At 38.6% G+C, this 11380-nt stretch overlaps 1 protein-coding gene across 1 annotated transcript in view; it reads left to right on the top strand.

Moving 5' to 3' along the window:
• The first annotated feature begins 769 nt into the window (after window positions 1-769).
• The window catches only part of INTS10 (integrator complex subunit 10), a 20305-nt gene continuing 9694 nt past the window's right edge, over window positions 770-11380 (top strand). Inside the window, exons 1-11 of the mRNA XM_008635692.1 lie at window positions 770-879; window positions 1562-1665; window positions 2628-2767; window positions 3277-3358; window positions 3666-3806; window positions 4231-4402; window positions 4857-5026; window positions 8532-8665; window positions 9424-9577; window positions 10218-10300; window positions 11168-11320. Coding sequence (XP_008633914.1) covers window positions 770-879; window positions 1562-1665; window positions 2628-2767; window positions 3277-3358; window positions 3666-3806; window positions 4231-4402; window positions 4857-5026; window positions 8532-8665; window positions 9424-9577; window positions 10218-10300; window positions 11168-11320 — 1443 coding nt within the window. The remainder of the gene's footprint in view (window positions 880-1561; window positions 1666-2627; window positions 2768-3276; window positions 3359-3665; window positions 3807-4230; window positions 4403-4856; window positions 5027-8531; window positions 8666-9423; window positions 9578-10217; window positions 10301-11167; window positions 11321-11380) is intronic.

Raw genomic sequence — 11380 nt, 5'->3', positions numbered from 1 at the left:
GGGCGGGGCCGCTGGGGGCCGCGGGGAGTTAGCGGTTATAAACCAAAACGGAACTCCCTGCTCGTACTCTTTAAAGTACCTCTCCTGCTTATGGCTTTTGGAGCAGCTTGGGGGCTTTGCATTGCATTTGACTGGGTACAAACCGTGGTCAAAGAACTCTTCGAATTCCAAGCTGTCAGTTCGCGTAAAAGTTAAGCCAGTGTGTTCACAGAACCATGGAATGTTAAGGGTTGGAAGGGACCTTAAAGGTCATCCAGTCGAACCCCTCTGCCATGGGCAGGGCCACCTCCCACTAGACCAGGTTGCTCCAAGCTCCATCCAACCTGGCCTTGAACACTTCCAGGGATGGGGCATCCACAGCTTCTCCGGGCAACCTGTTCCAGTGTCTCACCGCTCTCACACTAGATAATGTCTTAATAATATACAATCTAAAGTTCCCTTCTTTCAGTTTGTACCCATTTCTACTTGTCCTGTCATTTCCTGGTGAAGAGTCCCTCTCTGACTTCTCTGTCAGCCTCCTTCAGATACTGGAAGGTTGTTAGTATTAATAATGTTAAGTATATTATCATATGGAATTGTGTTAACGATGTTAATATTAAGTATATTATGATGCAGAATTTTATGCCTAAATTAATGTATGATTAGATAGTCTAAATGCACCTTCTAATTTCTCCAGTAAATGTTGCAGTCCTTTAATTTTCTGTTACGCAGACTGCTGTGGCAAATTGAGGGCAGTTTTTAAGAGTGGAAGGACTAATGTGATTGATAAATGTATTTGGGAAAGCTGATATTCTGTTCTTGCATCCTGCAGTATGAGATGTACACTATTGAGAGGAATGCTGAAAGGACAGCATCTGCAGGCAGGCTGCTCTACGACATGTAAGTAACCAGAGCTGGAACTCTACCTTTATCCCAGGTGCTCCTTTCACAGAATAAGTTTGGGAAAGACCTCTGAGATGATTGAGTCCAGCCTACGACTAAACACCACCGTGTCAACCAGACCATGGCACCAAGTGCCGCATCCCGTCTTTCCTTAAACACCTCCAGGGACGGTGGCTCCACCACCTCCCTGGGCAGCCCATTCCAATGTCTGATTACCCTGTCTGTGAAGAAATTCCTCCTAACGTGCAAGCTAAACCTCCCCTGGTGCATCTAAAGACCACGTCCTCTTGTCCTGTCATGGGTTACCTGGAAGAAGAGACCAACCCCCACCTGCCTACACCCTACTTTCAGGGAGCTGTAGGGAGTGATAAGGTCACCCCTGAGCCTCCTTTTCTCCAGGCTGAACACCCCCACCTCCCTCAGCCACTCCTCATAGGACTTGTGCTCCAGACCCTTCACTAGCTGCACTGCCCTTCTCTGGACAAAGAAATGTTGGGATTTCCAAAAATATAAACTGAGTGTTTTTGAAAATCCATGTGGATAAATTAAGCACAAAAGGTCTAATTAATTAAAAGGAAGGTTTTCTGTTTTTCCCAAACACATACTTTTATGGGAAGGTTTTGTCTTTGAGACAGATTTTGAGATCACTGTACATTCCTTGCCTCAAACTTTATTACAGGTTTGTGAATTTTCCAGACCAACCTGCTGTATGGAGGGAGATCAGCGTTATTACATCCGCATTAAGGAATGACTCCCAGGACAAGCAGACACAGTTTTTAAGAGGTAAGGATTCTATCCTGAAGGAACCTAAAGATAAGCACTCTGATTATTTATCTAGTTGGCAAGTAAATGTCAGTTTGTCTAACTTTGCCTGTGGACTGCAGGGTTTGGTTTTTTTCCTCAATTCAGCCTTAGAGACTTTATCTGGTGTGTTAGAATTAGGAAAAACAAAGGGACATGACAAGCTGATTCCCATTGCTTTGTCTCTGATATGGGTGGATTTACTCTGCCAGAACAGGAAGCACATAGAAGAGCAATTGAATAGGGAATAGGTGGAATGGGGCTTAAAAATCATCGTCCCACATATTGCAGAGAACAGTGAATGATTGTTGAAATGGGGTGAATTCTTGTTTATGTAGGGAGGGATATAAAAATGAATGGTGTCCAGAAGGACTTGTCATTCACTGCTGGCAACCACAGGCAGTTTTACAAGCAGGATTTACACCTGACAGACTATAATCTGCTGTTTGAACACGTGCTTCAGAAGCTCTAAGGATATTCCAGTTAAGAAAGCATTTGATTTTTCATGGGGTGTGTTTATTTTTCAAAGTGAATACATAAAACATACAGGGAGAATATGTGAGTTTCTTTTTACTGTCTCACTGGATGTTTAAACTGAAAAAAACCCTACATTTTAATAATGAAAGTATTGATTGTAGAAGGTAAGTAAAAAAATAAATTAACAGTTTTGAAAAAGCATCCTGAAATGTCAAACACTTAAATATTAGGATTTTGAGTATTCCACTTACTAGCAGTCTTACTTGTCCATGCAAGTTCCTTGCACCCAGATAAACACAGATAAATATTTATTTGGTCTTCTCTGAAAGAAACACACTTTTTTTTTCAGGTATGTGTATTAAAAGCAGAAAAAAGCATAAGGGAATCCCTTTTCATTCAGCATTTATGTTTTGTCAGTCATCTTTACAATTCAGACACAACAAGTCAAATATTTTCTGTTTTTTAAGGATTATTTGAGACCCTTCCTGGTCGGGTCCAGTGTGAAATGCTCCTGAAGGCAACAGAGCAGTGCTTTAACACATTAGAAAGGGCAGAAATGCTCCTTCTACTTCTGCGGCGTTTCCCAGAGACTGTGGTGCAACATGGGGTAAGAGAAGAGAAGTTCATAGTAACTATTCAGGATATTGGCACCCAGTTTTTTGAGATTTTGCTGAAATGTGCTTTCCTTTGACTAGTGAGAGGGTGGGTCTTTTTATTCATGTTTAATTGTGGCTAATAGTTCAGACTGCTGTATCTTGAACTTACCACCAGGAAGGACTTAGGCAGAAAACAAATGGAAGCATATAAAACAATCCTTTGTCTTGTAAATGAAAGAATATCAGTCATATATCACTTTCACCTGTTTGTGCATGTCTTTACTGATACAGTTTCCTGCACAGTTTTTTCTTGGTCTTGTTTTGCTATCTTCTGGCATTGCTTTTCACCTGCTATTTAGTATGGATAGTTTCAAAATTTGGAGACTTGCACATGCTGTTGCCATAGAGTGAATTGCTACTCATCCATCCCCTGAATTACTGTTCAACCTCATTGAACTGCAGTTCAAAAAGTTTCTAAAACCACTGGTCCAGTGTTTGATTTTTACCTCTGCTCACACAGGTAGGCCTTGGAGAAACGTTATTAGATGCTGAAAGTATTGAAGACCAAGAATCTCCAGTGAATTGCTTTAGAAAATTATTTGGTAAGAAAATATTAATGTTCTTGTTTTACTATGCAACTTTTTAGTATGGCGAGGTTCTGAGGTCAGTGAACTTCTTTCATGACACTATGATTAGAAAACTGCTTAGTCAGAAGGGGCTCAGGCCATGTTAGTCCAGGCTGAGCATATGGTACAAATTGGTATTAGAGCCATTCATGTGAGGTTCTTTGTGGTGTATGGTCAGCCAGAGATGAAGGCTTCCACTGCTGATTGAGAAACCTTACCTAGGACAAACAGAACAAAACACCCCACAAACCTAAAGGATTTTTTGGTTTGTTTTCTATTTTAGTTTGTGATGTTCTTCCTCTGATAATTAACAACCCTGATGTACGACTTCCTGCCAGCTTGTTATATAAATACCTGAATAAAGCAGCAGAATTTTATATTAACTACGTAACTAGATCTACGCAGACAGAAAGTCAGTATCAAGGTAAGAATATTTTTACAAAGTTAGAACTTAGAATGTATCTTAGTATCACTGAAGTGATGTCCATAAATGAAAAATGCATTATTTTTATGTAATGTATCCTGTAGACAAGGATTAATAGTAGTGTTTAATGTTTCTTAGTTCTTTGATTCCAAAATACCTCGTGGTGCTTCAACAGCTTAGTCATGATGCTTGTGATGCTTCAATATATGTACTGAGAGGTGGGACAAAATGTCCAAGATGTCCTTATCCAGCCTATCAGCTCTCTTGTACAAAGAGACAGAAATGCCTGCTGTGCCCTGTTAGCCTTCTGTGTAAAGAACAGTTGCCCTGAAAGCTTCAATGTAATTTTTACTTGTCTTCTTCTTGAAAATTAATCAGTTTGTTTGATTTCTTTACGAGGAGAGAAATGTGCTGGTTTTCCTAGGTTCACAAGATTCCTCTGATATTATGTCTCCAAGCAAGCGCAGCTCTCAGAAATATGTAATAGATGGTCTCACAGAGAAATCATCCCAGATTACAGATCCTTGGGAGAGGCTATTTAAAATACTGTCTGTGGTGGGAATGAGGTGTGAGTGGCAAATGGATAAGGGAAGAAGGTAAGAAAGGGGTACTTTTCTGGGTATTTCCCCTCAAGGAAAATTTGGCTTTTCAATTCTTAATAAGAACAATTCTCATTGAAGAACAATTTTAACACAAGAATATTTTGTGTGAGTTCACGGCAGCTTTTGTTTCAAGACTGTACAATGTAAAACAAAAATGTGGCTCTAGAGAGCACTTTCAAATTAGTCTCTAAAATCAATTTTTGGTGATGAAAGTCACGCATAAGCACTATAGTGCTGTGGGGTATGCTTCCCTAAGTGCCTCAGTAAAGAGAAACATGGTAAATGTTTTGTGAAATTTCACTAGCATGTGTTCCCAGCCTCCATTGACTTGTGGCTGGGGGATATCCTCAGCAGAAACATTGAGATTTTTATATTCACTATGCATTCTTTCCTTTAGTTGTGAAGTTCGTGCAACACCTTGAATTCTTTTTGTCTCTCTTCCCCTCAGAAGTTTTGGTGATATTTTGCATCGAATGAAAGATCTCTGCAGATACATCAGCAACTTCGATAGTGAAGCCCACATTAAATATAAGAATCAAGTAGTGTATTCCACGATGTTGGTCTTCTTTAAAAATGCCTTTCAGTATGTCAGCAACATCCAGCCATCACTCTTTCAAGGTTAGTTTCTAATGTTTCAACATCTGTAATCAGTTCTTTGTGATTTCATTGTTAATGTCTGAAAGATCTTTTCTCATTAGTCATTTGAAACTGTCATCTTACAAGTCAACATTATAACTTGTTACAATTCTCTCAAGCCATTAATCTTACCAACAGTGGTTCATAACAACTGTGTAGTGGATCAGACCAAAGATCAATCTAACTTAGCATTGTGGTTTCAACCTTGGCCAGCACCAGGTGATTGTCTAACAAAGAGGAAAGTAACAGACCAGATGTTACGAGAAACATCCCTAGGGTTGATTCCTACTCTTCCATGAGCATCATGTTTGTTTCATTTTCTCCTCTGATTATATTTCTTTGAAACTGACGTTTTCCTGTTTTCCTTCAGTCAAAGGAAAATAAGTGGAGATATTTTTGCACTGGGAACACGACAAATTTGTAATTAAGTACATAAAAACTGAATAGGAAAAGATACCCTGAAATTCAGAAGCTTTCAACTTGGCTTTCTTTATATTATTTAAGCATAATCTTTGAGGTGTGTTTTGCAAATTACTTCTAATTTGTAATTAATTTGTAAATTGAATGTTTAACACATGTGCGTTACCCGTGCATTTTCCTACCCACTCACATCTGCATATGGGACATACCAGATTGCTTGGAGCACCTTGGATTGCTTCTTTTGGGATTGACTGGGCTTTTCAGGAGTGGGCCAGAAGCTGAGGAAAGTTTTTTTAAAGCTCCATTTTGTTTAGAACTTACTGAAATAAACAGCATCACAAAGAGGAATTTTCAATGCTTAATAATGTGATACGAAATTCCTTGCAACAATGACAATTGTCACCATTGGTAATTAGTGCTTATTAACACTACAGTTATTGATTCATGTTAAAATTATAATTTTGTGTTGTGATCATAAGTTTCAACACATTTTTCTGCTTGGAGCAAATGATCATTTGAGTAAGGAAGTAGTCAATACAAATGATGGGTTTTAACTGTACAGAATGTTGGGTGATCAGCTGAACAATGTCAGTAGATAGCTAAGCTCAGAGGACAAAAGACATGGCAACTTGTATGCAAAGAACATAGAGTCACTTTAACAAATACAGGAAGTAATTAACTAATGAGTCGAGTTTTTTGTCCTGTCCAGAGGAAGGAAGAGTTATGGTGGGGCAGGGGATACTTCAGGTGTGCATGTAGTTTTAGCTGCTCGATTCCAAGTTAAAGAAGAAAGGAAGTAAAGAACTAGTGAAAATGTTGCTTTCTAAATTGTACAGTTGAGTATTTCAAAGCTCACGTTTTCTGAGTGAACCACCAGAAAAAGAATGTATACTGAGGTCACAGAGTGCAGTTCCTTTGGTGCAGCTTTTATGGTACCTTCTGTCATTTTCTGATACCGGGAAAGTATTTCCAAGACACCTTTTATTCATTTCTGCTTTAGCATTGAAGTCTAGTGGTATTCAGTGCCTTTCATATCTTTTTTATCATGAGAATTTTTCCTCCGTCTCCTTGGAGGGCTTACTGTAGAAATGTAGAATCCTACACGTTTTAGAAGCATAGTCATAGAGCTGTCTCCTCCTTAATCTATGAGGATCAGATCTGTGACTCTCTTCTCATGTTCGTGGATTTGCAAGGAACCTCTTTAGGGAGAACTTTTCAATGCATTTTTCTTAACATAATTTGTATCTGCTTTGCTGGAGGCTTGAGAAATGAATGAGGCAGTTCACACCTCTCATGACTTTGGGGCTGCCTGCAGGCTTGGCAGGAGTTGCTATTTGGGCTGATGCTTTTGGGCGTTTATTTATAACACTCTGTGCTAGAAAACAGTTAAAAACTCTGTAAGCTTAGGTTCTAGAGCTCAGACAGAAAAACACAGTGCTGCTTTTTGTATGGCTGTGTAACTTTCAGTACTGTAAGAGAAGGTCTGCAGCCCCAGTCAAGAGTGAGAATGGATTTTATTTTGTTTCAGGACCGGAGGTTTTGGAGTAAAGACTACAGTGCACTTCTGATGCTGGGAAGGGAACACTTGTTTGGAAAGCAAGGCACTTAGCTGTCATTAATTTAAATCAGTATGAGTAAAAGAAAAATCCATTTTTTTCTTCTCAGGTGTTAGAACTAGGCAGCTCTTGAGATTCTAGTGGTGAAACTCTTCCAGCATCCCTGTTGTGGTACTTCGCATCCATGAGAAACAGATACGAATCTTCTGCATTATGTCTTGGCTCTATTTTCAGTTCACACAGGTTAGATTCCAGCACAGTGGAATACATGATGGTACAGGAGAGGTGATTCCGATGTGTTGTAGCCTGTGCATAGGTGACATTTCAGTGGTGGTATTTATTGACCTATATTTGTTAAGCAGAGCAGGTTGGCTGTTTCTCCTAAAAGGAGCTTCTATTGTAGTGGACTCCTTACACATCAGTTTTCAGTAGAGGGGAAAAGCTTAATAGAAGTTATTTTATGTCAAGAGATGAAATGAATTGTCCTTCTACTAAACTCTCAAATTAGTTCTTTGCAGTTACGAATGAGGCCTTAGCTTCATATCTTTCAGCAAATAGAAGAAATGCACAAACTGAAAATACTTGTTCGCACTACTGGCTTACCTGGCAGAGATTTCAGAAACAGAAAACAGATTAAAGAATTCCTCTTTCCTTTGTATTTCTCTTTGAGCTTTGCACATCTATATGCAACTTGATTGTGCAAAAGGAGAAAGTATTTTTGGAAGGAAGGCTGTTTCAGTAGCAATCATGTATCAGTGTTGTTTGAGATGAAGAAGTATTGTTCCTATTTTGTCTAATGAGACTTAAGCACTGGGGTCTAAAATGACAGGTACCAGATCCCACTGGATGTTCTGTGACACCAGTGGAAGTAGAAATTATTTTCTGGGTTTCAAAATGAGGCTTTTCTATCTTTGGGGAGTGAAGATGAGCTCTGGCAGTCAACTAAAGGGTTTAATTCTGTTTACTGAAGTCAGTGGGGGCAAAGCTGACACTGAGTGATCCTGCTAAGGAAATCTTGTAATAAAATACACATACTTCTTTGTGGGGTCAGTGCCTGTCAGCATATTGCTTTGGTTTCTCGTGAGAAACATTTTGAGAATATTGCTGTGCTTTGCCATATTTGTGGCTGTGAACTTCAGAGCCATTTGTGCCGTTCATCTGCTGAATAATTGTACTTATATAAAAGCACATAATGCTTGATCACAGAGCACCTGCTGCCTGAGTATGTCTTGTGACTGCTCCAGAAGAAAGGGATTCAAAAATATTCTGAAGCTCTCAATCAAACTCTGGTGATGTCTGATAAATGCACTCTAACTTTTATTGTATGTCTGCTTTGAGGAAACCATAGCTTTACCAGCACAGTTTAAGCAATTTAAGTGACTTAATTTTAGATTGTTTTCTCTAGCATTATAGTCATTACTTGTGAATGAAAAAAAACCCAGCATGCTGTAGGCATAAGACCTTTCATATCAGTTTAGAGCAATTGTGAATTAATTTATCTTTAAATCCAGGTCCAAATGCTCCAAACCAAACTCCACTGGTTCTTCTTGAGGATGTACCCAACATCTATGGTGATACAGATATTGATCGTAACAAACATATCCACAAAAAGAGAAAACTTGCTGAAGGAAGAGAAAAAACAATGGTAACTTTTCTAGGCTTTTTAACTCATAACAAGAATGGCATTGCTACTGGAATTTAGACAACAGTGGTTTTGACATAGATGTAAAAGACATATTTTTAGAGCTACCCTGAACTAGCTGTCTATGACCACAGTTTTCAAACAATGTTTTTCTAAAGCCAGCAAGAATAAAACAATTTTTACAGCAATTGATGTAGACACATAAGTACTGCTGTGAATGCGTTAACTTGAAGGAGTTCAGCAGAGGCTCTTAAAAAGGTAGCGACAGCAGTCAGATGTTCTACAGGTAAACTTCCAAAGTAATTGACTTTTCATGCTTGGAACTGTCAATATATCTATTGCTTTAAGGGTAGAGAACCACTGTTTTATAGAACTTCTCTGCTGGTAGAAGCACACATACAAGGATTGCTTTTGCCTTGTGCCACTGTAGACTTAAACTGAGTGCTAAAATGTAAAGTGTGCATGTAACAGGTGAAGTAATCAGGTAATCTGGCTGAAGCTCAGTGGTGGTACTCCACGTTTAAGAATAAATTTGGTTGGGATACTACTCATCACACTGTGCCACTGAGTTCTTGGTAGCAAACCAGATTGGACTAATCTTAAAACAAGTGAAAAATCACTTGCAGGCACTTAAACTAGGACCTTGGCGCTTCCATACATAATTGTCTTGTGTTCAGTGGAACATCTGTGGCTTTAGGGTCCTTTGAAATAAGTGTAAATTAAGAAGTTAATCTTTTTGTTCTATACTGACTTCTAAGCAGAGCTCAGATGATGAGGATCCTTCTGGGAAGGCAAGAAGTCGCCACATTACAGTAAACAAGGCTGATCTTGCAAACTCCATTGAAGTATTAGAGAGTTTCAAACTGGCAAGAGAGAGCTGGGAGCTGCTGTATTCTCTGGAATCACTTGACAAAGGTAAGGTAACTGCATTTAGAATTACATTTAGATTTCATTACTCTGCATAGAAATAATTTCTTTATTGTTAAAATAGAATTTGTGCCATTATGAATCCTTAAAATCGAAATTGCTTTGGGTCCTGAGTATTTTTGATATAAGTTCCAGTAAGAAGCTTTATCAGTTGTTGTGTTTCTGAATATTTTGTTCCTGTATTGCATTTTATTCTTGATGCATCTTTGCTTATTCACCCCCACTTCTCTTGGAGCAGTTGGCCAGCAGTAGGGCTGAAAGTGCTCAGTGAGGATGTACTGCTAATGGCTGCTTTAGTTCATGATTAAGAACATGTGTTTTTCTGTGTCTCCCTTTCTGATATCTGGTGTGATAATCTTGAAAAAAATTCCTCTTCTAAAAAGCAGGCAAACAGTACCACCTAGCTGCTTTTAGGTTTGTTGGACACTGTGAAGAGAAGTGTACTCAAAAAATGAGTGTATAGGAAGAGAGTATTCTATATGTGAAGGACTTCATACTCTTACTGTTTTGGTGCCATTTTTTCCATTTTTAAATTCAGCTTTTTTGTGTATATTACTGATTTTTAACCCAAAGCTGTGAAATGTTTCATATTCTCTTTTACTTTTTCTTCTGTAACCGCTTAACACAGAGTTCACCAGAATTTGTTTGTCATGGAAGACAGAGACCTGGCTTTGGTTAAGGATCTTTCTTACAGACATGATCATCTACCAGGTAAAAAAAATACAGTATAAACTAGGAAAAACACCACCATTGTGTTGCTCTTTCTTCTAGTAAACAGCAATTTACTTCCTTCTAGTAAATAGTAATTCTGATTAGCCAGTTTGACTGCTTATAGTGTCTACTGATTTTATGCCTTTAAGTATGACTCCTTTGGGGATGGAACTACACCATTTGCACCACAAGCTAGGTACCCTGTTTGGATATACGTGTCCCAATAGCTGTTGTTTGAGTCCAGCTAGTTTTGGCATATGGAAAAGACATCTATGTTGGCATTTTGACCAGTGGATATATACATTGTGTTATGGAAGATAAGTGCATTTTATTAGTCTGTCAGTGCATTATACTGGAACACAATCAGAGAAAAGAATTTTCAAACAGTAAAAGGTTTTAACATGTCTCAATTAACACCTGTTCTTCTCCACAAAAATTAGGCTGACTGTGCTCACTTCAATACCATCTACAGAAGAAAGCTTGTTCCTTATTTTTCCTTTGGGGGTCTTTTATTTTTGCCTCTACTTGTGCCTGAACAAGAGATATTTCAAACTTTATTAGTCTAGATAAAGTAACGATTAACTCAAGAATATAATTATTTGATTCAGTTACAAATATGATTTTGTAAACCGACTTTTTAAAGCAGAATTTTGTGATGTTTGTCATCTGACTGCCTTGCAAGTGATTGTTCCACAGTCTTTTACACAACCCATCACTGGAGAGTATTAGTCTAGATTAAAGTTTTGAAGGCTTGTTACTTGGACACACTCTGTTTTGAAAGGTTCCTGTAAGAGAATTTTTTTTCTATCTCTCTACCTATTGTATAGAAAAGACCCTAACAGTGTTTTTTTATATTCTTTTTCAAAGGGGCAGTACAAAAAAGCAATTAGCAGCCTACATCATTTGGCAGCTCTTCAGGGCTCTCATTCTCCCCAGCAAATTACAGGACAAGGATCTTTAGAAAATCAGAGAGCACTAATCCAGTTAGCATCGTGCCACTTTGCCCTCGGAGAATATCGGGTACGTACAGCATTCCGGACACTGGGCCTTCATCAGCTGACCCTGTGGTTCCCATTTCCC

This window comes from Corvus brachyrhynchos, unplaced genomic scaffold (genome assembly GCF_000691975.1).
Source record: "Corvus brachyrhynchos isolate BGI_N302 unplaced genomic scaffold, ASM69197v1 scaffold175, whole genome shotgun sequence".
Lineage (NCBI taxonomy): Eukaryota > Metazoa > Chordata > Aves > Passeriformes > Corvidae > Corvus > Corvus brachyrhynchos.
This window is presented reverse-complemented; position numbering and strand designations above follow the sequence as displayed.